Here is a 23,700-nt window from a genome sequence, read left to right on the forward strand (position 1 = left end):
TACAATTTTTAAACAATCCAGGGTGTGTTCGGTGCTAAGGTTTTTCTTGCAGCGTTTTAGTCCTATTGTAAAATATTCTATACACCCGTGTGAATGTTTTTGTTTTCTTTCAGTCCTGCCTAGACAAATAATGAAATTTGGGGAAGTAACCAATCAGAATTGTATTTACAATGTTCTTCTTTGCTCTTCTCTAGAACAGTATTGTGTAATTATTGATAGTTTGTTTGAGATGAACATTTTAGGTTTACCTGTAATAAATACATCCTTAATTTTGTGTACCCTACTGTAAGGGAGTTGTGACCTCTGCTGGCAGGAAATAAGATTACATGAGTACTCCATGGAGAAAAAAGTTCCCTATGTTGATGGATTTAAGCAAGAATTCCGTGATCTTTTGCTGGATTGTGGATAATGCTTGCTCTGTGATATTGTATCTTGCATTCCGAAAAGCTACAATCTACAGCAGGTACATGAGGTAGAGAACAAGATTGTACAGCTCTGTACTTGGAATATGGTTATATGGATTCAGAAAATAAAACACACGCAATACGTATTGTTAGAAATGCTAGGAATTGAAGATTTTTAGAATACAAGTTATATTCTGCATTTTAAAGGAGTATTAAACCCGAAAGCAAACCTTTTATTATATATATATATATATATATATATATATATATATATATTTATATTTATATTGCAGCATACCAATTCTTGTATATATTGGCGCATTCATTTTCTATTTGATGCTTTCTTTTTTCTGTTTTGTGATACAGCCAGTAAGTCTGTTGTTTTTCACAAGCTCTCCAGCAGAATGGATCAGTTTGCAGAGATGAGACAAACCATTTAACACTGGCAGGGGTGATTAACCCCTTCCTGCCACTGCCTCCCATCCTTATAAGAGGTTCTAAATTTCAGGAGGTGGAGGCGGGCATTCCAATTATGTGGCCGCTGTGATTGCATATATGCGGCCTCTCTGCATTGAAGCCTGCCTGCCGAGAGGCTGCATATATGCGTACGGCCAGGGGAAAGAGGTTAAAATTACCAGCTTTTTTTTAATTTTTTTTATTCATGTAAAACCTTTATTCCAAAAAGGGAAAAAAAAGTGGATAATAAAGTGTAAACTGGAGTTTGGCTTCAATGTGTCAGTCTATTTAAATCTGCTAATACATTTAACAGTACCCTCCCCCACCAGACTGATAGTTCTGGTTTATGATGGTGACTCTCAGCCAAACCTGTCGACCACCAGAGCTTGCTGTGTGTATTGATTAACTGTCCACTCTTGACTATTGCTGTGAAGGAGCGCGGCTGCCCTCTGCAGCACGCACGCTCAGAAACGCGTCGCATTCTTAGTGACGTCATCCACATGCTACCGCTGAACAAACCTCATTTTCCATCCACGGACTTCAGAGCCTCGCTCTCGCTCCTGCTCCGCCGTCATTGCCGGCAAAGGTGAAGAGGAGTACATTCCCCGCGGGATGTCAGCACGGACCGGATGATCGCTTCTCCCCGCAGACCAGTCTTGGAGTTTCCAGGAGGGTCCTTTCGCTTGCTTTTATACGCACAGATGTGAGTGCATATTTTTATTAAATAAATGTGTTTTACAGTCCACACTTAGAGGCGCCTCTTTCTCTTTTTGTCTTCTGATAGTTCTGGTGTCTGCTGTACTTCCTGTGCTCATTCATCCAGAGTTGTGTCAGGGGGTGTGTTACTAGCCAGATCAAACCGAGGGAAAACAGCCAAAGAAAAAACTGATGCAACCACCACATGTAATAATTAAGTTGCAATAGATTACATTTTTAATTTTGGGTTTAATACTGCTTTAATTTCTCTGTAGTGACCCTATTTGAGTGGAATTGGTAGCTTCCCCTGAGGATGCTGATGGGGTTTATTCTTCAGCATTGTAGAATATATTGATGAAGTATGCAGTCTATGAATTTATTGTGCCACCTTCCCCATAGCAGACAATCAGAATCTTCGTTTCCAGTAGAGGGCAATATAACAATCAGATTGGTTTCTGTCGGACAGATAAAATGGTAAAGTCTTATTTCATATACACTATATTACCAAAAGTATTGGGACTCCTGCCTTTATACCCACATGAACTTTAATGGCATCCCAGTCTTCGTCCGTAGGATTCAGTATTAAGTTGGTCCACCCTTTGCAGCTCTAACAGCTTTAACTCTTCTGGGAAGGCTGTCCACAAGGTTTAGAAGCGTGTCTATGGGAATGTTTGACCATTCTTCCATAAGCGCATTTGTGAGGTCAGGCACTGATGTTGGACGAGAAGGCCTGGCTCACAGTCTCTTCTGTAATTCATCCCAAAGGTGTTCGGTTAGGTTGAGGTCATGACTCTGTGCAGGCCAGTCAAGTTCCTCTACCCCAAACTCGCTCATCTATGTATTTATGGACCTTGCTTTATGCACCAGATGGATCGACCTTTGCAGGTCTAACACAGCCTTTTTGCAGCTTTTTTCAATGCAAGCAAAGAGTGCCTCATAAGAAAGGAAGGATATTTATAGGCAAATCGGTTACACACAGTGTCTGGCGACCGTACAGACGATAAGACGTTACTGCTACCACTAACCCGACATATGTTTTCTTCTAATAAACGTTGTCACTGGGGCAACATGAATGCATCATCAAAATCAGTATTTGTTTGATAGAAAATTACCTAGAGCCCCCAAACATTGTATGTATGTGTATATATACAGTGCCTTGCGAAAGTATTCGGCCCCCTTGAACTTTTCGACCTTTTGCCACATTTCAGGCTTCAAACATAAAGATATAAAACTGTAATTTTTTGTGACGAATCAACAACAAGTGGGAAACAATCATGAAGTGGAACGAAATTTATTGGATATTTCAAACTTTTTTAACAAATAAAAAACTGAAAAATTGGGCGTGCAAAATTATTCAGCCCCTTTACTTTCAGTGCAGCAAACTCTCTCCAGAAGTTCAGTGAGGATCTCTGAATGATCCAATGTTGACCTATATGACTAATGATGATAAATAGAATCCACCTGTGTGTAATCAAGTCTCCGTATAAATGCGCAAAAAATAAACAGGCAAAAAATTTTGGGGGAGCATACCCATGTATTTCTAAAGCTGCTGCAGCTATGAACCAAAAGACATGTATATTAAAAAAGAATAGCGCGCAAATGCAAAAGAAATAACTACCAAATCTGAAGACAATCCATAAATAAAAATGGGGGTTTGGTCCCACCATATGGCCATATCGTGCTCAAGCCCACTACTGCGTCAAAGTACCCCATTATCAGTGGGTCCTACACTATCCATGAAAAAGAGATGAATCCAGCCTAACCCTTGGAGATAATACTCCTTGCTGGGAAGGATGTGCAAATGCACTACAGGGGACTCCTACTATATCCACTAGATGGTGGACACTGATTGAGTACAGGTGTGTGTGGGGGGGTGGGGAGGGCTGCTCAACCTCGATGGTCTGGTCAGACCGAATTCATAATAAACAGGCAAAAAATTTTGGGGGAGCATACCCATGTATTTCTAAAGCTGCTGCAGCTATGAACCAAAAGACATGTATATTAAAAAAGAATAGCGCGCAAATGCAAAAGAAATAACTACCAAATCTGAAGACAATGGGGTACTTTGACGCAGTAGTGGGCTTGAGCACGATATGGCCATATGGTGGGACCAAACCCCCATTTTTATTTATGGATTGTCTTCAGATTTGGTAGTTATTTCTTTTGCATTTGCGCGCTATTCTTTTTTAATATACATGTCTTTTGGTTCATAGCTGCAGCAGCTTTAGAAATACATGGGTATGCTCCCCCAAAATTTTTTGCCTGTTTATTATGTATTCGGTCTGACCAGACCATCGAGGTTGAGCAGCCCTCCCCACCCCCCCACACACACCTGTACTCAATCAGTGTCCACCATCTAGTGGATATAGTAGGAGTCCCCTGTAGTGCATTTGCACATCCTTCCCAGCAAGGAGTATTATCTCCAAGGGTTAGGCTGGATTCATCTCTTTTTCATGGATAGTGTAGGACCCACTGATAATGGGGTACTTTGACGCAGTAGTGGGCTTGAGCACGATATGGCCATATGGTGGGACCAAACCCCCATTTTTATTTATGGATTGTCTTCAGATTTGGTAGTTATTTCTTTTGCATTTGCGCGCTATTCTTTTTTAATATACATGTCTTTTGGTTCATAGCTGCAGCAGCTTTAGAAATACATGGGTATGCTCCCCCAAAATTTTTTGCCTGTTTATTATGTATTCGGTCTGACCAGACCATCGAGGTTGAGCAGCCCTCCCCACCCCCCCAACACACACCTGTACTCAATCAGTGTCCACCATCTAGTGGATATAGTAGGAGTCCCCTGTAGTGCATTTGCACATCCTTCCCAGCAAGGAGTATTATCTCCAAGGGTTAGGCTGGATTCATCTCTTTTTCATGGATAGTGTAGGACCCACTGATAATGGGGTACTTTGACGCAGTAGTGGGCTTGAGCACGATATGGCCATATGGTGGGACCAAACCCCCATTTTTATTTATGGATTGTCTTCAGATTTGGTAGTTATTTCTTTTGCATTTGCGCGCTATTCTTTTTTAATATCCGTATAAATGCACCTGCACTGTGATAGTCTCAGAGGTCCGTTTAGAGCACAGAGAGCATCATGAAGAACAAGGAACACACCAGGCAGGTCCGAGATACTGTTGTGGAGAAGTTTAAAGCCGGATTTGGATACAAAAAGATTTCCCAAGCTTTAAACATCCCAAGGAGCATTGTGCAAGCGATAATATTGAAATGGAAGGAGTATCAGACCACTGCAAATCTACGAAGACCTGGCCGTCCCTCTAAACTTTCAGCTCATACAAGGAGAAGACTGATCAGAGATGCAGCCAAGAGGTCCATGATCACTCTGGATGAACTGCAGAGATCTACAGCTGAGGTGGGAGACTCTGTCCATAGGACAACAATCAGTCGTATACTGCACAAATCTGGCCTTTATGGAAGAGTGGCAAGAAGAAAGCCATTTCTTAAAGATATCCATAAAAAGTGTTGTTTAAAGTTTGCCACAAGCCACCTGGGAGACACACCAAACATGTGGAAGAAGGTGCTCTGGTCAGATGAAACCAAAATCGAACTTTTTGGCAACAATGCAAAACGTTATGTTTGGCGTAAAAGTAACACAGCTCATCACCCTGAACACACCATCCCCACTGTCAAACATGGTGGTGGCAGCATCATGGTTTGGGCCTGCTTTTCTTCAGCAGGGACAGGGAAGATGGTTAAAATTGATGGGAAGATGGATGGAGCCAAATACAGGAACATTCTGGAAGAAAACCTGATGGAGTCTGCAAAAGACCTGAGACTGGGATGGAGATTTGTCTTCCAACAAGACAATGATCCAAAACATAAAGCAAAATCTACAATGGAATGGTTCACAAATAAACCTATCCAGGTGTTAGAATGGCCAAGTCAAAGTCCAGACCTGAATCCAATCGAGAATCTGTGGAAAGAACTGAAAACTGCTGTTCACAAACGCTCTCCATCCAACCTCACTGAGCTCGAACTGTTTTGCAAGGAGGAATGGGCAAAAATTTCAGTCTCTCGATGTGCAAAACTGATAGAGACATACCCCAAGCCACTTACAGCTGTAATCGCAGCAAAAGGTGGCGCTACAAAGTATTAACTTAAGGGGGCTAAATAATTTTGCACGCCCAAATTTTCAGTTTTTTATTTGTTAAAGTTTTAAATATCCAATAAATTTCATTCCACTTCATGATTGTGTCCCACTTTTTGTTGATTCTTCACAAAAAATTACAGTTTTATATCTTTATGTTTGAAGACTGAAATGTGGCAAAAGGTGGCAAAGTTCAAGGGGGCTGAATACTTTCGCAAGGCACTATATATATATATATATATAATTTTTGTTTTTGTTTTTTCTTCAGTGTGCGAGCTCACGGCGACGGGTGGCGCTTAAAAAAAAAGTGTTTGTTTTTTTTTCCTATTTTTATTTTTAACACTGTTTTTAAAAAAAAAAAGAAATCTGATCACTTTTATTGCGGTCACAAGGCTTGAAGAAGTGACTGTTCCAAGAGTTGGTTGCGGGAACCCGCAGTGGATTTGCAGGGTTCCCACATCGCACCAATGTGAACCAGCACTCAAAGATGATGTTTTAGGAAATGCAGAATTTATTTTCATTAGGAGAATCACTGGAGGCGTGATTAGACCTGCATTAAAAGCATTGGTCTAATGCCCTGTACACACTATCAGATTATCTGAAGACTTTTGTCTGCAGACTTACCAAAACCATATAATATGAGGTCAAACCTAAACACTTTTAATTTGTATGCAATCCGGCAGGCCCTTGCACTACATAGAAAAGGTAGATCTGAAGACAAAAGTCTTCAGATAATCTGATAGTGTGTACAGGGCATTAGTTCCTTTTGGCTTTGTATCTAGAACGCTGGTTACTCTGCGCTGTAAGTAAGGTGACCTTTGGATAGGGGAGACATGCGTCACCATGACTTGGAGTGGGAAGAGATTTCTGGTCATGTGCACACCTTAGCTTTAGCACGTCGCTGCCTAGCTACGGCCTTCTTCCCAGCATGTGACTTTTTTTTTTATTTTGCATGGAATGTTGGTTTAACAGCTTTATAGCTTGAGGCTTTGTTTTACCATTTCAAATAAGCAAAGAAAAAGGTAAAGGGATAAACTCCAAATGCATAAATATAAAGATTTAAGGGACACTAAAGTCTGGATAAAAAAAAAAGAAAATTCTATTCAAGTCTGTATTAACTCCTAAAAGTACTTTCTATAGCTCTTAGCCTTCTCCAGATCTCCAAATTCCTTTTTGCTGCTGTGATCTGACTTCCTGTTTGAGGGTGGCTACGTTTATTCTCCAGGGTCCCACTGTATGTAGGAACATAGCCACCCTCTTGCTTGCTCCTTATATGGACTATGGGATGTGTAGTGTGCTTTGACCAGTGTACATGATCACAACTAATGTGCACTGCCGTTAAAGCCCAAAATCAAAGATGTCATATATTGCAGTTTACCAATCCCTAGATGTGGTGACTGCATTGGTTTTATTTCTTTGAGCCCTTTCGCACTGAGGCGCTTTTCAAACACTTTGGTGCTAAAAAAAAAGCACCTGAAAAGCTCACGAAAACTATTCCCATTAACATTAATGAATGCTCTAACACTAGAGTGGTACGCTGGTGGGGCAGCATCTTTGAAACACTAAAAAAAAAAAAAGGCCCTCAAAAAAATGCCTTTCTCCATTGAAATGAATGGGAAACTCCTCAAAAGCACCTCAAAATGGTTCTTGAAGAAGTTTTTGAGTTACATGTCCTAAAAAAAAAGCATGCGCTAATGCCTAAAAAAGTGCTGCAAAAGCGCTTAGTGTCTTCTGGGCAGTTTTCAAGCACCTCAGTGTGAAAGGGCTTTTAGGCTTTTTCCCCTCTGTTTTTCCCTGATGATCTGGCCAGTAGGAGCCCTTTCACACTTAGGCGCTTCTAAACTGCCAGTAAAACAGTAGGTGCTTTTCTGTCACCTTTCGGGCGCTTTTGAAGAGCTTTTTAGGCGGTTCTCATTTATTTCAATGGAGAGGGGCTTTTTTTTTTTAGCGCTCCAAAGATGCTGCTTTCAGGATTTTTTACACCGCCCCAGTGTGAAAGCATTTATTGATTTTAATTGGGAATAGGTATTTGGGAGCTTTTCGAGAGCTTTTTTTTTAGCGTCAAAGCGCTTGAAAATTGACTCAGTGTAAAAGGGTTCGAACACACCTCCCAGGGCTGGTGCCAGACTATTTTGCACCCTAGGCAAGACCAGCTGCTTGCGTCTCCCCACCAAAAAACAAAAAAAAAACAATTTCTATACCTCTAAAATATATTTTCTATACGGTATAGAAAGGGCACAAAATAGTCTAGCACCAGTCCTGTCTATACCCCCCTGTGATGGGTGTTGCCCCCTCATTGAACTGACCTGGGCTGCCTTGCCGGACACAGTGAGCAGCACATGGCTGGAGACGGAGTACCTGGTCTGTCCATTCCTGCTCAGTCCCAGTGTTCTATCAGATTCTGCAACCAGAAGTGACGTTCGGATGGGAACAACTTACTGCACCTGCTCCATGCATTCCAACATGGTCACTATGGGTTCCAATAGATTTCTTAATGTGACAGAACACGAAGCAGTGGCGGACATCTGCTTACACCTATGCAAGTCCTGAATTTTACATTTAGCTAGTGAAAGCCAGGTACTGAGGGATAGAGGTTTTGTCTGGATCAATGATCCCTACTATAATGAAGGCGAGGAAGTCGTCTTGTAGCAAAATATACCATCGTACTTGAGTCGATTTGGCATTCATCCTCGCTCCTTTTCTGTGGCTCGGATATTAACCTTTCTTCATTAGGGCATTGATCAGAAGTTGGCCCTGAGTACCATCAAGGGCCAGGTGTCTGCCTTGGCAATCTTCTTTCAGCGACCCCCTAGCCACGCACTCTTTAGTTTGAACCTTCATTCAGGGGGTTCGACCTGTGACTTCATCTGTTCGATCTCTTTTGCCGCCATGGGATTTAAATTTTGTGCTCTCAGTTTTCCAGAAACCTCCATTTGAGAATATTTGGGAGATTCCCTGGTCTACGTTATCCCAGAAGTGGACATTCTTGGTGGCAATTACCTCGGCCCACAGAGTGTCGGAATTGGCAACATTATCCTGTTGCAGTCACTATTTGGTGGTCCATAGGGATAAAGTGGTTCTTCATCCCTGTCCATCATTCCTGCCCAAAGTTGTCTCTGACTTCAATTTGAATGAGGACATTGTATTGCCTTCCTTGTGTCCCAAGCCGGCTCATCTCAAAGAATTTGCTCTGCATACCTTGGATTCGGTTTGTGCAATTTGGGTGTATCTGGCAGCTACAGAGTCCTTTCGGAGGTCAGAATCGCTTTTTGTGTTTTACGGATGGATCAAAAAAAGGGCTGGCCTCTTCTTCGGCTACCATCTCCAGATGGATAAGACAGACGGTGACTCAGGCCTATTCCGTTAAAGGTCAGGTTCCACCTTACCCTGTCACGACGCATTCTACTCGGGCACAGAGTGCTTCTTGGGCCTTCCGTCATCCGGCATCAATATCGCAAGTTTGCAAGGCGGCCACTTGGTCGTCGGTGCATACCTTCACAAAATTCTATAACGTAGATACTTTGGCATCTGCAGATGCTTCTTTTTGGCCTCAAAGTTTTGCTGGCTGCTGTTTAAGAGGGGCTATTCCCTCTTGAGGGGTTGTTTTTCTTTAAACTTTTATTTTTTTCAAATGGGGCTCCTGTGACCCGGTTAAGGCTCCTGTGTCCTGGTTAAGAGCACTTATGTTTAGCCTTGGGTTATTTTCCCACCCCCTCATTTTCCTTTTGGCGCTGCTTTTGGACATCCCAGTAGTTATGATTTATGGAGCGATGTGTCCATCAATGAACGAAAGATAAAATTGGATTTTTGTACTTACCATAAAATACATTTCTCTGAGTTGATTGACTGACACAGTGACAGCACCCAACCCTCTATGGAGTTCTGATACTTCTAATACTGTTTGCTACTGAACTGATTACCTATCGCAGAGAAGGGGGGTTTTATACAAAGCTGAGGATGGCCCATGGACGTAGCCAGGTGTTTTTTGTTCTGCCTAGTCCTACTCCTGGAGGAGGCAATATAACCCAGTAGTTATGATTTATAGAGTGCTGTGTCCGTCGAACTCCGAGAAATAGATTTTACGGGAAGTACATAAATCCCAAGTTTCCTTGCAGTTAAGATTTAAAGTGGTTGTAAACATCTACGTATCAACAGTAAAGTGACACATGTGACACGGAGATTAAACAAATCTTCCTACATAATTTGTCTCTTTTTCTCTACAAAGTGCAGAATTGATATAGCTTTTTTGAGAAAGCAGGGGGCAGGAGCTGAAATTAAACTATATAGTGCTTAATGAGAGTGGATTAGAGGGACACAACCCCCCCCCCCTCCTTTACAGGAACAAAGCTGAAGCAGTCTATCATAGGTTGTGTGCTGGAGATCCCTCCCCTTTCCTTTTTTTGGGTGTCAGGAAAATGTTCCAAAAGTTAATCATGCTGATAGCAGAGGAACGAAGCAGCAGACAGAAATGACAATTGGTGCTCTGGATTGAGTACACACTATAGTAGGATGTGCTTTGTTCACATTTCATGTCTGGGGTTTACAACCACTTAAGTAGTGGCTGTGTATAGATTGTTTTAACAATAAGGATATTGTTTAGAGGCACTTTATTAGTAGACTATGATGGGCTACCTAGTTCAAGGAATCTGTAGAGAAGCCTTTATCAAAGTATAACTAAAGGCAAAACTTTTTTTTATTTTTAGTTTTGGATAGTGGGTTGAGGGATTAGAGCCCCTGTCAGCTTTTATTACGGTCTGTGCCCCCTAATTAAGGAAATTATCATTGAAAGTGAAAGGAAATCCCACATTTTTGGTTGTCCCCAGAAAAGTAATGGAGAGGAAATCTTCCAATGGGTATACTAGTTCTGGTGACCTAGGGGTCCCCAAGAAATTCCCTTAATTTGCAGGGATTTTTTCTCACTACGGTTTGGCCATGGGACAGAAAGTGAAGGGAAATCTCCACAATGGGACACAGATAACCCTCCCTTGTTCTATCCAAAATGATTAAGTTTTGCCTATAGTTCTACTTTAACCATTTTTTTTTTACCCTGGGGGAACTCCTTCAAGGAACTCTTACGAAAAACATTTCATGGGGGGCTTGGGGAGGGGGGCAAAGAGAACAATACCGCTTACACTAGTGGTCAGTAGGGGAGAATCCCCCTCCCCCCAACATTGGTAGCCAGAATAATACCACCCTTACACCAGTGGTCAGTAGGGGAGAATCCCCCTCCCCCCAACATTGGTAGCCAGAATAATACCACCCTTACAGTCAGCTAAAAAATCATTGGTGCCATGCTGCTGGCACTGCCAAGTGTTGGGCCCACAAATATGCAGGCATCATCCAATGGGAGGCCATTCAGCCACAGTTCAAGGAACCCCTGGTATCCTATGAAGAACCCTAGAGTTCTATGGTAGCCTGGTTGAGAATAGCAACTATAGAGACTACCAACAACCCTGGAGAGCAGTCTGTGTTTTGAAATCGGTGCCCAAGTAGGTTTGTAGATGGAATGAATATACATTAATATCTGCAGTACAGGAGCAGACATCAGATGTGGTGACCAATGACCCTAATTTACTAAAGAAATGGAGCATGTGAATTTTCACTTATCTTGGTGAGTAAATTGAAACAAAGTGAAAATTCACTCTGCAAAGACTATTTATTCCCTTGAATGGGCTGTCCTATGCATGTTTGTCGTGACAAAAAAGTTCAGTGACCAAATTTTGGCCTTGAGCCATGCGCAATTTTACACACTTTTTTTTTTTCGCGATTCTCACATGTTTTCTGCTGTAACAATCACGCAAAATTGCACCACATTTGGGATGCCATTCAAGATGAATGCCTTAAAAACCTGCGTCATGCGTTTTGCCACTATTTTGATTTTCGGGTAGAATCCCGCAATTCATAATCGCCCTAAATGAGAACAGGGCCTCAGGTTTTTGACTAGGATAATTTTTCTACACTTTACAATTATTAATCATGCTACACTAGTAAAATGATGCTGCACGATCTCCAGTCTGCCCACTAAAAATACAAAAATTTAACAGAAAGCTGCAATAACATTGAGCCAGTCGCTGCTTGTCCTGCATTTGCCCTCCAGACAATAAATCTCAACATTAGCATGCAGGTATGACATTAGCATGTAATGACAGAGCTGAGCAAGGCGTTTGAACATGGTCCCTTTATAGGATTGCAGTGCAGAGGCGGATCCAGAATGCCTAAGCTCCTTCACTATATACATTTTGTGTTTATATGGTGTCGTGCACGCTCTACTGCAAGGAAGCATTCTACAGAACTGTGAACATTAGATTTACATACTGTATATTTACTTTGCATACCTACATGTTTTACCGTATTTATGGGAGTTTATTGATAAACTGGCAAATTTTGATTATATTAAATGCTAGTGTGCATTCTTTATTCAGGCACCTATTTAACTCAATTTAAGCTGGTCAGACAGGCAACTAGCATTTTCAATAGGCGCTTAGCTGTGGTACACCCCATAGTTCTTTCATGTCAGAAAAAAATGTTAAAAAAATGGTCGATAAACTGGTTCTAAATTTGCCATTTAAATAATATTGGCTTGTGATTGTAATTGCCAATATATTTACTCCAGACACCTATTTCTGTAATACATATACTTTTTGGTACTGATTTTATAATCCACTTGGTGTCACTGTGAAACAAAACTTGGGGAAAATAGCGTAAGGCTAAAACTGGGAACTAGTAGTGACTAAGATAAAATAAGTAATAAAAGTAGAGATAAGCAATCTCTGCTGCTTTGTGAGAATTCCTCTGAAATAGTTTATAGCCTTGAGGGCTTATTCACACCATAACACTAGCGTTATTGCATGTGCTTTGACATACAGGAGTTAATTTCCTAAAACTAGAGTGCAAAATCTGGTGTGGCTGTGTATGGTAGCCAATCATCTTCTAACTTCAGCTTGTTCTATTAAGCTTAGACATTTTAGCCCTCGTTCATATTGAACGTGGCTTTAAAATCATGCGACTTCATCTGAAATTACATGATTTCAAGGCCGCATTTCAGTGTGACTTGTAAGACATCTGTGCGGCTTTATGCACAGATGTCTATTGAAGTCGCACCCGAAATTGCCAAAAGTAGTGCAGGAACTACTTTTCGCAAATCGGTGCGGTGCTGCAAAGTCGGCATTGCCCTGATTGGAACGGTGCCATTGCCGGCAATAGGCTTCAACTTGTCATGCGATTTGACCTATCAAATCGCTCCAATGTGAACGAGGGCTAAAACCTGGAAACTGATTCATTTCTAGAATTTCTACAACTTTCTCCCATCTCCTGACTGCATCTCTGGAACTCAGCCACAGTGATCTTTTGGGTTCTTCTTTACCTCTCTCACCAAGGCTCTTCTCCCCCGATAGCTCAGTTTGGCCGGACGGCCAGCTCTAGGAAGGGTTCTGGTCGTCCCAAACGTCTTCCATTTGAGGATTATGGAGGCCACTGTGCTCTTAGGAACCTTAAGTGCAGCAGAAATCTTTTTGTAACCTTGGCCAGATCTGTGCCTTGCCATAATTCTGTCTCTGAGCTCTTCAGGCAGTTCCTTTGACCTCATGATTCTCATTTGCTCTGACATGCATTGTGATCTGGAAGGTCTTATATAGACAGGTGTGTGGCTTTCCTAATCAAGTCCAATCAGTATAATCAAACACAGCTGGACTCAAATGAAGGTGTAGAACCATCTCAAGGATGATCAGAAGAAATGGAAAGCACCTGAGTTAAATATATGAGTGTCACAGCAAAGGGTCTGAATACTTAGGACCATGTGATATTTCAGTTTTTCTTTTTTAATAAATCTGCAACAATGTCAACAATTCTGTGTTTTTCCGTCAATATGGGGAGCTGTGTGTACATTCATGAGGAAGAAGAATGAACTTAAATGATTTTAGCAAATGGCTGCAATATAACAAAGAGTGAAAAATTTAAGGGGGGTCTGAATACTTTCCGTACCCACTGTATACCGCCCAATGTTGTTTCCAGTGGTGTTCTCAATGCGTGCTGACCGTCAATACTGTCAATAAGCATTGATACCTGATTCATCCTTAGTAGTCCCTGTCCATGTGAACTCAGAGGGAGGCCCTGGGAGTACTGCAGAGAGCAGGAGGGGAAGGAGGAGGGGGCTTCCAAAGGCAGCGCTGATCAGACTGTGGGAGGGAGCACAGAGCTTAAGCACATGGCTGGATAAGGAGGTAAGATCCAATGAGGAGCCTGTGTAAGGCAGCAGTGTGATGCAGAGTGGGAGGGGGTGGGGAAGGGGTAAAGAGCCGGAGCATTGTGTGTATAAGGCAGCAGTGTGACCCAGAGGGAGGGGGGCAGAAAGCCCGGGCATTGTGTGTATAAGGTAGCAGTGTGACCCAGAGGGAGGGGGGCAGAAAGCCGGAGTATTGTGTGTATAAGGCATGTGAAATTCATGTTTGTGATCCCTGTGGCTCGAAATTGTGAGTTTTGTGGTCCATGAGGTCCGAAAGTTTGGTGACCATTTCTCTAGTGCAATATGCATAGCATAGTTTGTTGCTTTAGTGTTGGCAGCCAGCATGCCTGCACCATGGCAGCTCATGACGCTAATCCAGGGCTCTACCCCCAGCCCTCTTCTTTCTCAAAAAAGGTGGGGATCTGATGTGAAGAGGTGACTGTGTAATTGGGGGCTTTGTGAGGGGGGAATCTGTGGTGAGAAGACTCAGCGATGGGGGGAATCGGATGTGATAGAGGGACATATAACGGGGACTCAGACTTGATGGGGGGCCCTCTGACATGATGGGAGACCTCTGATGTGAAGGTGGGCTTTTGAGCTAAAGTTAATTTTATCAAGATGGTTGTGTGCATTGTCCCAGGCTCCGGTTTACCATTGATGATGAGTAATAAGTTTTAGATTGGGGTGCTTCAGAATTTTGGACACTTTTTTAAAGGGTGTAATTAGGTAGTAGAGATCAGACTGGCGCTGTACTGTGGTAAAGACTGAATGGTTCACCTGCTTGTTCCTGAATTTCATTGTGTTGTATATTTCCTGTAACCCTACAAACCCTATGTGAACAGGATCCAAGGACAGACAATTGTCACCATTCATTGAACCAGAGACGGCATTGTGCCTGGAGAACCTAATGACTCTTAATTTTAACTTTGACATGGTGGTCCCCTCTAAGGTTAATTGGAGTTTGGCATCTTCCCAAGCATGGCTTCAGTAACCGAATAAAACATCATTTCCAGGGAATTACTGCTCCAACAAAAAGTTTTGTCTGCTAAGAGGGCTAAGTACTTCTTAGAAGAAACCTGTTTATTTTCTTGCTTCAGTGAGGATTTTACTTTTTTTTTTCTTATTGCTTTGAACCAAGCATGTGGAGGAGATTCACCATTTGCAGTGCAGAATAGCCCTGTATGCTTCATTTATAAACCATATGATAGGGCTTGCCATATGGTTTTATAAGCCAGCTAACAAAGTTAGGAGCCAGTTTGTGCGCAGCAATATGTAACTTGTAGCGTTTACGTTTGTACATGCATATGTGGTTGTGGGAAGGCCTCAATGTTTTGGGGAGGGGGAGGGAAATTGTGTGTTTTGGGTGTAACTTAAATTTTTTACATTTAAAAAAAAAAAATCTTTTTACTTAACTTTTTTTTTTATCACATGGGAAAGGGAAGGCTCTGGCTGTCCGGGGAGGGGGATGTTTGTGTCTTGTTGCATTTTACCCGTGTATTTGGAAGCAATTGGGCCATCCAAATGCTTCTACCTGACGAGAGCCCTGCTGCAGGAGAGCTACCTGCCCAGCACCTGGAACTGCATGTCCCGGGCATCGGGCAATACGAATTGCGCATCTCTGTAACAGTGAATGGGCTGACAAAAGCTCAGGCTCCAGGATGCAATTTCTAGTCGGCATGGCAACCTGGGATTTGTCGAGCCCTGCTATTTGCAACAATATTAAGTGATGGTCCGCTGTACAAACAAGCCTGTTAATAAAGTATTTTTTTTAGCAAAAATGTCCTTTAATATGAATAATTAATTAGATCATGAAATGATATGAACTATGCATCTTCTGTTGGGCGTTAAGCTTTGAAATTGTAGAAAATCTTCTTACAGACGGGTACTGGGCACTTCCTAGGGCCCATTTCACACAGGCTATCTGATCAGGTCCGCCTGTCAGTTTTTCAGGCGGACCTGATCGAATGCTGCATGTACCTCCTATGGAGCAGCGGATGTTAGCGATGACATTTCCGCTGACACCCGCCGCTATCTGATCCGATCCTGTCCGTGAAATCCAGACAGATGGTAACAGGCGGTCCGTTTTCATCCAATATCCCATAGAGGAGAGCGGGGATCTGACCGCTCCGTCTCTGAAAAGTAAGCGGAGACGGAGCTGTCATCCTCTTGCTCAGGGAGGATCAGCGGATCGTTCCCCGCTGAGCACAACGGAATGCCCCAGGCACACCGCCCGTATGAAAGGGGCCTAAGGGTTCAGTCATATAGGCGATTATTCCACTGCATTTGAATGCAGCTAAACGGTGCATCTGGACACAGCAGCCATCTGTGCTATGGATATACTCTATTTCCTATGCCTACAGTGAACTATGGTAATGATCTTGACTGTTGTGCTCGCATGCCACCATTTAACCCCCCTCTGGTGAGATGGTTATGTACACTAACTATAATACAGTATAGTTATATTGTAACCAGAATATGTCGATTTTGATGTTTTTCACTGTAACACCTCTTAAGGCCTGGAAGATTTTACCCCCTTCCTGACCAGGCCCTATTTTGCGATTCGGCACTGCGTGACTTTAACGGACAATTGCACGGTCGTGCGACGCTGTACCCAAATGAAATTGACGTCCTTTTTTTCCCACAAACAGAGCTTTCTTTTGGTGGTATTTGATCACCTGTGCAATTTTTACGTTTTGCGCTATAAATAAAAAAATTGTAAATTTTGAAAAAATAACAATATTTTTCACATTTTTTTTATAGGAGGTTCCCAAAAAAAATGTAAAAATCAAAATGTTTTAAAATTTTTGGCCAATTTGTCTTCTGCTACATATGTTTGGTAAAAAAAATCGCAATAAGCGTATTTTGATTGGTTTGCGCAAAAGTTATTGCGTTTACTAAGTGAAAGATTTCTGTCATTTTTGGTGTTTTTTTTTTTTTTTGTAACGAGTAATGGCGGCGATCTGCGATATTTATTTTTTTATTTTTTTTTATTTTTTTGCGGGACTGCGACATTGCGGCGGACAGATCGGACCCTTGACTGACATTTTTGACACTTTTGGGGGGGACCAGTGACATTACTACAGTAATCAGTGCTATACTATTGCACTGTTACTGTAAAAATGACACTGGCAGGGAAGGGGTTAACTTTATTGGTGATGCAGGGGTTAAGTGTGTCCCTAGGGGCGTGCTTCTAACTGTAAAGGGGTGTGGCTAGTGATGTAACCACTGAGACATACTATCCTACATAGCAGGATCGTATGATCTCTTTAGTTAGATCAGCGAGAATGACAGGCGGCTTTGTTTACATTAGCCGCCTGCCTTTCTCCCTCTCCACGGGGAGATCGCGAGTGACCGGCGAACATCGGGTCCGCCGGTCACACGCGCGGACATGTTGGGGAACGAACGGGGGCGGGAGCGCGCCTCCGGCGGCGCGTGCTCACCCCCTAGAGGCTCACAGGCTAGCAACGTAGCCCTACGTCACTTTGCCTGTACGGGGCTGACCGCCGCAGTAAATAGTCGGGCGGCAGTTGGCAAGCGGTTAAGTGATCTGTTTTTGTACCTTTACTGTTTGCTTAAAAAACTTTTTTTTTTTTTTCAATCAAACAGAGAAAAAAACAAAATAGCCATTTTAGTCAGTTGTACAATTATACTTTTTTCCTTTCGGCATAACTGTGGTAAAGGATGGTATTCATTAGGAGAAATGTTTGCAGAGGGTTAGTGTAATGTGTCCTGACGGGCAAGGCAAGAGCTGTTTATAATATGGTACAGAGGACAGTAAACACATTATGTGATTTATATCTTGCCATTACTGTGGTGTGTGCAGCTTCCAGAGTCATCATTACAGAACTGATGCAGTCGCTGTCCTTTTATCTGTGTTCCAGATTTTTTTTTAGACCCAGGCTTGTGGTAAACATAGCTCTGGAGTCTTTGTGGATGTGTTTTTTTTTTTTTGACTTGACAAAGTCCTGTTCTAGATGTTAATCTTGTCCTTTTTTTTTTTTTTTGTCTTGCAGGTTGCTTGTGAAATTGGACTTAATGCGCATCATCTGTCATTCTGACAGCAAGTTTTGATATGGATAATACAGAAAATACCAATGGAAATGTTTATGGTAAATCGACCCATTTTCTTCATTTTAATCCTGAGTGCATTTGCATTCATTTTGATTTGTACCTTGGATCTTGTTTCTGGTTTACCTGGAGCTATAGAATGAAATAAAGTCCTGGTTCACACATATGCGATGCAGGAACCCTGCGAATCCACCATCGCATTCAACTTGCAGGCAGTTCACGCTGCCATATGCAAATACAAGGTTGACACCCTAAATCAGTTCACATATCGCAATGCAAACTGTGTGTTTCGGACATGAATGGGATTGCATAAGTGTGAACACCCATGCAATCTGATTCTGGTGCGGACCCAAAAAAGGGTCCTGTGCGAGTTGTGTCTGAATCCGATGCAAATTCAGCCATACAATCTGTATGGCTGAATTTGCATCACACCGTGATTTGCACAGCAGTGCGCTCCGAATCACATGCGATGTCTGTCATTGCATATGTGTGAACCGGGACTTAGACCAACACAGGCAAAATAGTCTGTTTGGTTTTCACACAGCACAGTGCTAGTTGTCTAATCCTGTTCTCTAAATATAGACAAGCCAGCAGTAGGCTGGACATTTCCTATGTGTATGAACAAACATAGTCCAGGCTGTGGTTTATCTGCAATGAAGTTGCACCTGCAAACTGTTTGATCCTTTAAACACTTGCCCTCCGTAAGGTTTTAACCCCCCCCCCCCCCTTCATGACCAGGCCATTTTTTTTGCAACACGTCGCTTCGTTACTTTAACTGACGATTGCACGTTCATGCAACACTGTACACAAATAAAATTGATATCATTTTTTTTTTCACAAAGAGAGCTTTCTTTTGGTGGTATTTGATCACCACTGGGTTTTTTTTTTTTATATATAAAGGAAAAAAAGACTGAAAATTTGGGGAAAAAAAAACCACAATTTTTTACTTCTTTAAAACCTATCCAATACAATTTTAAAAAAATCTACTTTCTTCATGAATTTAGGCCAAAATGTATTGTGCTACATGTCTTTGGTAAAAAAACAAAACAAAATCCCAATAAGTGTATATAATTTGGTTTACGTGAGTTATAGCGTCTACAAACGATGGTGTATATATACTGGAATATTTTTATTTTTTTACTAGTAATGAAGGTGATTGGCGACCTATAACAGGACTAGTGATAGTGTGGTGGGCAGTCTGACGCTGGCTGGGGGGTACACTGACATCAGTAGTGACCCCAATACAGTGATAATACTATGCACTGTCACTGTAATGACACTGACTGAGAAGGGGTTAACATCTAGAGGCCACCTGATGGTGAATTTATTTATTTTCTTCCCCCCCATAATGATGACATGAATAGCTATTTGCTTTGTGGCTACTAGTCTTTGTGAGAAGCCCTTGTGGTTGCACTGTACCACAGGCTGCTGTTTGCTGCAGATAATGTTGGCAAAAAAGTGTCGGGATAGTGAAAAAAATTGTCTACCTAGAGGTGGTTTCCTTGATGTAATATCCACTGCTGGAAAGGATATAGGTTGGGCATCCAGGGCTGTCTTTTCCTTGGTAAACCTGGAAGTCAAACATGTATCCTGTGGCCATCTCACAAAGTTTGTATAGCTTCATCTCATACCTGGCACGTTTACTGGGAATATACTGTTTGTTTGCCCAGACTGCCTGTAAAATGAACGAGGAGCTTATCAACACAGATAGTTTTGTCGGGAGTATACATTTTGGAATATTTTTGAGAAAAAAAATGAAGTGGCCTAATTTGTACAGCTTGTCATATGTAGGATGATTTTGGGGAGGGCACTGGGAATTGTCATTAAAGTGTAGGAATCTCCTAATCATTGCATAGCTAATAGGCATATAGATTAAATGGGGCCACAATCAAATTGAATAAATCATTGGTGAAAAACAATTTAAATGAAGGGTATAAAATTGATGGTTTTGGTTTCTACCCAAATGCCTGGCTGCGCTCTAAATGGGGGTTGATAGATGATGCGGAGTTAGAAGGCAGCCATAAAAGATTTGAAAGGACCCAAGTATGGGCGCTAATCCTTTGTGGCTGATGTGAAACCCCCCTACTTGTGCTTGGCCTTTTATTCGAGTGTACTGTTCTGCTGTGCTCGCCACTTCTCCAGGATGTACTGGGCTGCTGATGTTCATCTGCTTATGTTCAGTACGCCTGATTCTTTTTGTTGGGACTCTTTCCTCTGAATCCATGGCAGTTACTGAAGTCCTGCTCTCCATGGGTTCAAATTCAGAATCTAAATCGGACAGTGAGATCTCCTCCCCGCTGCTCTCATCTGTCATTCTAAGAATCTGGAAGGCCTCCTCGCTTTTCTACCTTTTTTCGAGACGTGTTCAGGTTAAGCGGTCACCTGGGGACACTGTAGTGGTATAACTGTGGTAAGGTACTGGTGTGACGGTGATCAGGTACAGTTGTTGCTAGATGCACTGATGACACTGGTACAGATGTTGATGTCTGCACTGGTTACACTGGGACAGATGTTGATACTGTACTGGTGACACTGGTACAGATGTTGATGGCTGCACTGGTTACACTGGGACGGATGTTGCTAGCTGCATTAATTACACTGTACTGGTGTTGGTGGTGATCAGGTACTGTTGTGATGGTGACACTGGTACAGATGTTGATGTCTACACTGTTGACACTGTACTGGTGTGATGGTGGTCATGAACTGTTGTGACAGGGACATTGGGCCAGATGTTGATGTACTGGTGACCCTAGGACAGATGTTGATGTACTGGTGACCCTAGGACAGATGTTGATACTGCATTGGTGTGTGACAGTTTGCACCCTGTGGCTTTCAATCAAGGCTCTGTAGATGGCTGTAGCTAGCAATTAGGGCTCTGCAGATGGCTGCAGTGTGTATTTTCACAGTAAAATGACAATCTTTAGAGTGAAATCACAGAAAACTCACAGACCGGGGCACAGATTGCTCTCCTCCTCCTCTCACACACTCTGTGTGAAAAGGAGAGCCCATTGCTGCAACAAGCAGCCTGTGTTTACATTTGTGATCACTGTGATTGGCCCTGTACCCTGATCGGTAATCCGCTGTGTCCAAGGGACACAGCGATCATAGATCCCACTTCTGCATGCCTGCACAAGTGGTGGGAATGGGGGGACGTACAGGTACTTCCACCCAGAACATCATTTGTCCTGTATGGCCACTTATGCAATGGGCATATTAGCACCTATTAAAGGGTTAACCACTATTGGACTGTTTTCACACTGATCCACGGGTACAGCGCAGTGCACATTTGAGTTTTCTGCAGGTTAGCTGCACTGAGCCATTGATTTCTATTATATCCTGTGGGTTTGGTGCACTTTCTGAATGCAGGAGTTTTGGTGTTCCTCTCAGAATGTGCACCACACTCGCAAGATATAATAGAAGTCAATGGCAAAGCACATCTAACCTGCAGGAAAGCCGCAGGTGCACTGCGCTGCACCCATGGTGCGGGTAAACCGCAGTGCATCAGTGTGAAAGCAGTTGGACTGGCGGGTTGGCATATACAAGAACCGAGCCTCTCCATTTTCCTCCTACAATTGCCGAAAGTGGTCGTCTCCTTTTTTTTCCCTCCCGGCTAAAGGAGAAAAATGTTCATTATGCTATCCAAAATAGAAAATTTGAAAGTCTAAACCATTTCATTTCATTGTGGCCCCCAACCAGTTAGCAAATCACATAAATGGCCCTCGCTCTTCAAAAGGTTGAGCGTTCCTGTTTTACTGTATCCAGGCAGGAAGCAGTTATTAAAGGGAGCCTGCCATCAGAAAATTGTTGGAAATGCTTTATTAAATTCAGCCCCATGAGTCTTCCTGAGTGTTATTTCTGTCTCTTCGTGGGGTTTTACCTGACTTTTGGTTTTATATCTTCACTGAAAAAAAAAAAAAAGTAATTGGCAATGGAGCAGAACCTAATGTTGTCAGTTACTGGACTATGTAAACCAGCAATGAAATTCAAAAAATGTGTACAGCTTCAGGCTTTTCAGTTAAGCCATCACCAATCATAGAAAACCAAATAAAGAAGGCTAAAATAGATTGGCTCCTGTTCTGTGCTTGACATTGCCTCCCCTTACTGGCTGTTGTGTAAATATGTACCTACTGAAATTCTTCCGTAAACATTAAACTTTCTCCACTTCACAGTGCATCATTCAGCAGAAGAGCGCTAGCTGGAACACGTGGAGATACTGAATTTAACATAGTCATTCTGTACTTTAACACTAAATGTCCTGAATTCAGTTAGGGGAATTTACTCAGTGTGGAGAAGCTGGGCATGGCAACCAATCGGCTTCTAGCTTTCATATTCAACTCTTAACTGAACAAACTGAAGATAGTAGCCGATTGGTTGCTATATGCACAGCTACTCCAGATTCTGTCTGCTTAAATTTTAGTTACTACTTCCCAATGTTCTCTCTCTGCTAAAGATAACAATTTTGACAGCTAGGGGTGCTGATTGATACAGTATGAATGGTACCAATCATAACAGGATATCTATATAGTATAGATTCTATACTATGAGAAATCCCGGAGCTTCCATTGCTGACCATCTTTTAGTAATGCTAGTTGCCTGTCTCTGCAGTCTCTGGCATTAAAGGAGAAGTACAGCCAAAGCTTGTTTGGCTGTACTTTTCATGGAGCACATAAGTGCAGTTCGTTCTGCGCTCCTGTGACACGTTTTCAGCATAGACGGCCTCCGCTCTGTTCCTTTGTTCTGTTTAAAAGGGAGGAGAGATGTCCCCTCCCTCCCAACCCCCTTCCCCTCCCTTCCTCCCCTTCCCCTCCCTTCCCCTCCCTTCCCCTCCCTTCCCCTCCCTTCCCCTCCCTTCCTCCCCTTCCCCTCCCTTCCTCCCCTTCCCCTCCCTTCCCCTCCCTTCCTCCCCTTCCTCTCCCTTCCTCCCCTTCCCCTCCCTTCCTCCCCTTCCTCCCCTCTCCCCCCCCCTTCCTTTCCTTTCCCTCTCCCTTTCCCTCTCCCTTTCCCTCTCCCTTTCCCTCTCCCTTTCCCTCTCCCTTTCCCTCTCCCTTTCCCTCTCCCTTTCCCTCCCCCTTTCCCTCCCACTCCCCTCCCCTCACACTTCCCTCACCCTTCCCTCTCCTCACACTCACCTCACGCTTCCCTTTCCCTCCCTATCTGTTTCCCTCCCCTCCCTTTCCCTCCCCTCCCTTTCCCTCCCCTCCCTTCCCCCCCCTCCCCTTCCCCCCCCTCCCCTTCCTTTCCCTCCCCTTCCTTTCCCTCCCCTTCCTTTCCCTCCCCTCCCTTTCCCTCCCCTTCCTTTCCCTCCCCTTACATCCCCTCCCCTTCCATCCCCTCCCCTTCCCTCTCCTCCCCTCTCCTCCCCTTCCCTTCCCTCCCCTCCCCTCCCCTCCCCTCCCCTCTCCTCCCCTTCCCTCCCCTTCCCTTCTCCCCTTCCCTTCTCCCCTTCCCTTCCCTCCCCTCCCCTTCTCCCCTTCTCTCCCCTTCCCTCTCCTCCCCTCCCCTTCCCTCCTTTCCCCCCCCCCCCTTTTACTTTCTCTTTCCCTCTCCTCTATTTTGGTTATAAAAAGTGGTTATTTGAGTTACTGTTGCCTTTCTATCATCTCAAACCGTCTGCCCCATTCTCCTCTGACCTCTAAAATCAACAAGGCATTTTTGTCCACACAACTGCCGCTCACTGGATATTTTCTGTTTTTCAGACCATTCTCTGTAAGCCCTAGAGATGGTTGTGCATGAAAATTCCAGT

The 23,700-nt window shown here is 43.0% G+C and overlaps 1 protein-coding gene across 1 annotated transcript in view; it reads left to right on the top strand.

Moving 5' to 3' along the window:
- The window catches only part of KANK1 (KN motif and ankyrin repeat domains 1), a 322,774-nt gene that overhangs the window by 176,054 nt on the left and 123,020 nt on the right, over positions 1-23,700 (top strand). The window contains exon 2 of the mRNA XM_082242991.1: positions 17,903-17,998. Coding sequence (XP_082099117.1) covers positions 17,962-17,998 — 37 coding nt within the window. The 5' untranslated portion in view covers positions 17,903-17,961. The remainder of the gene's footprint in view (positions 1-17,902; positions 17,999-23,700) is intronic.

This window comes from Pelophylax lessonae (genome assembly GCF_965119305.1).
Source record: "Pelophylax lessonae genome assembly, chromosome: 1".
In the NCBI taxonomy this organism is placed as follows: domain Eukaryota; kingdom Metazoa; phylum Chordata; class Amphibia; order Anura; family Ranidae; genus Pelophylax; species Pelophylax lessonae.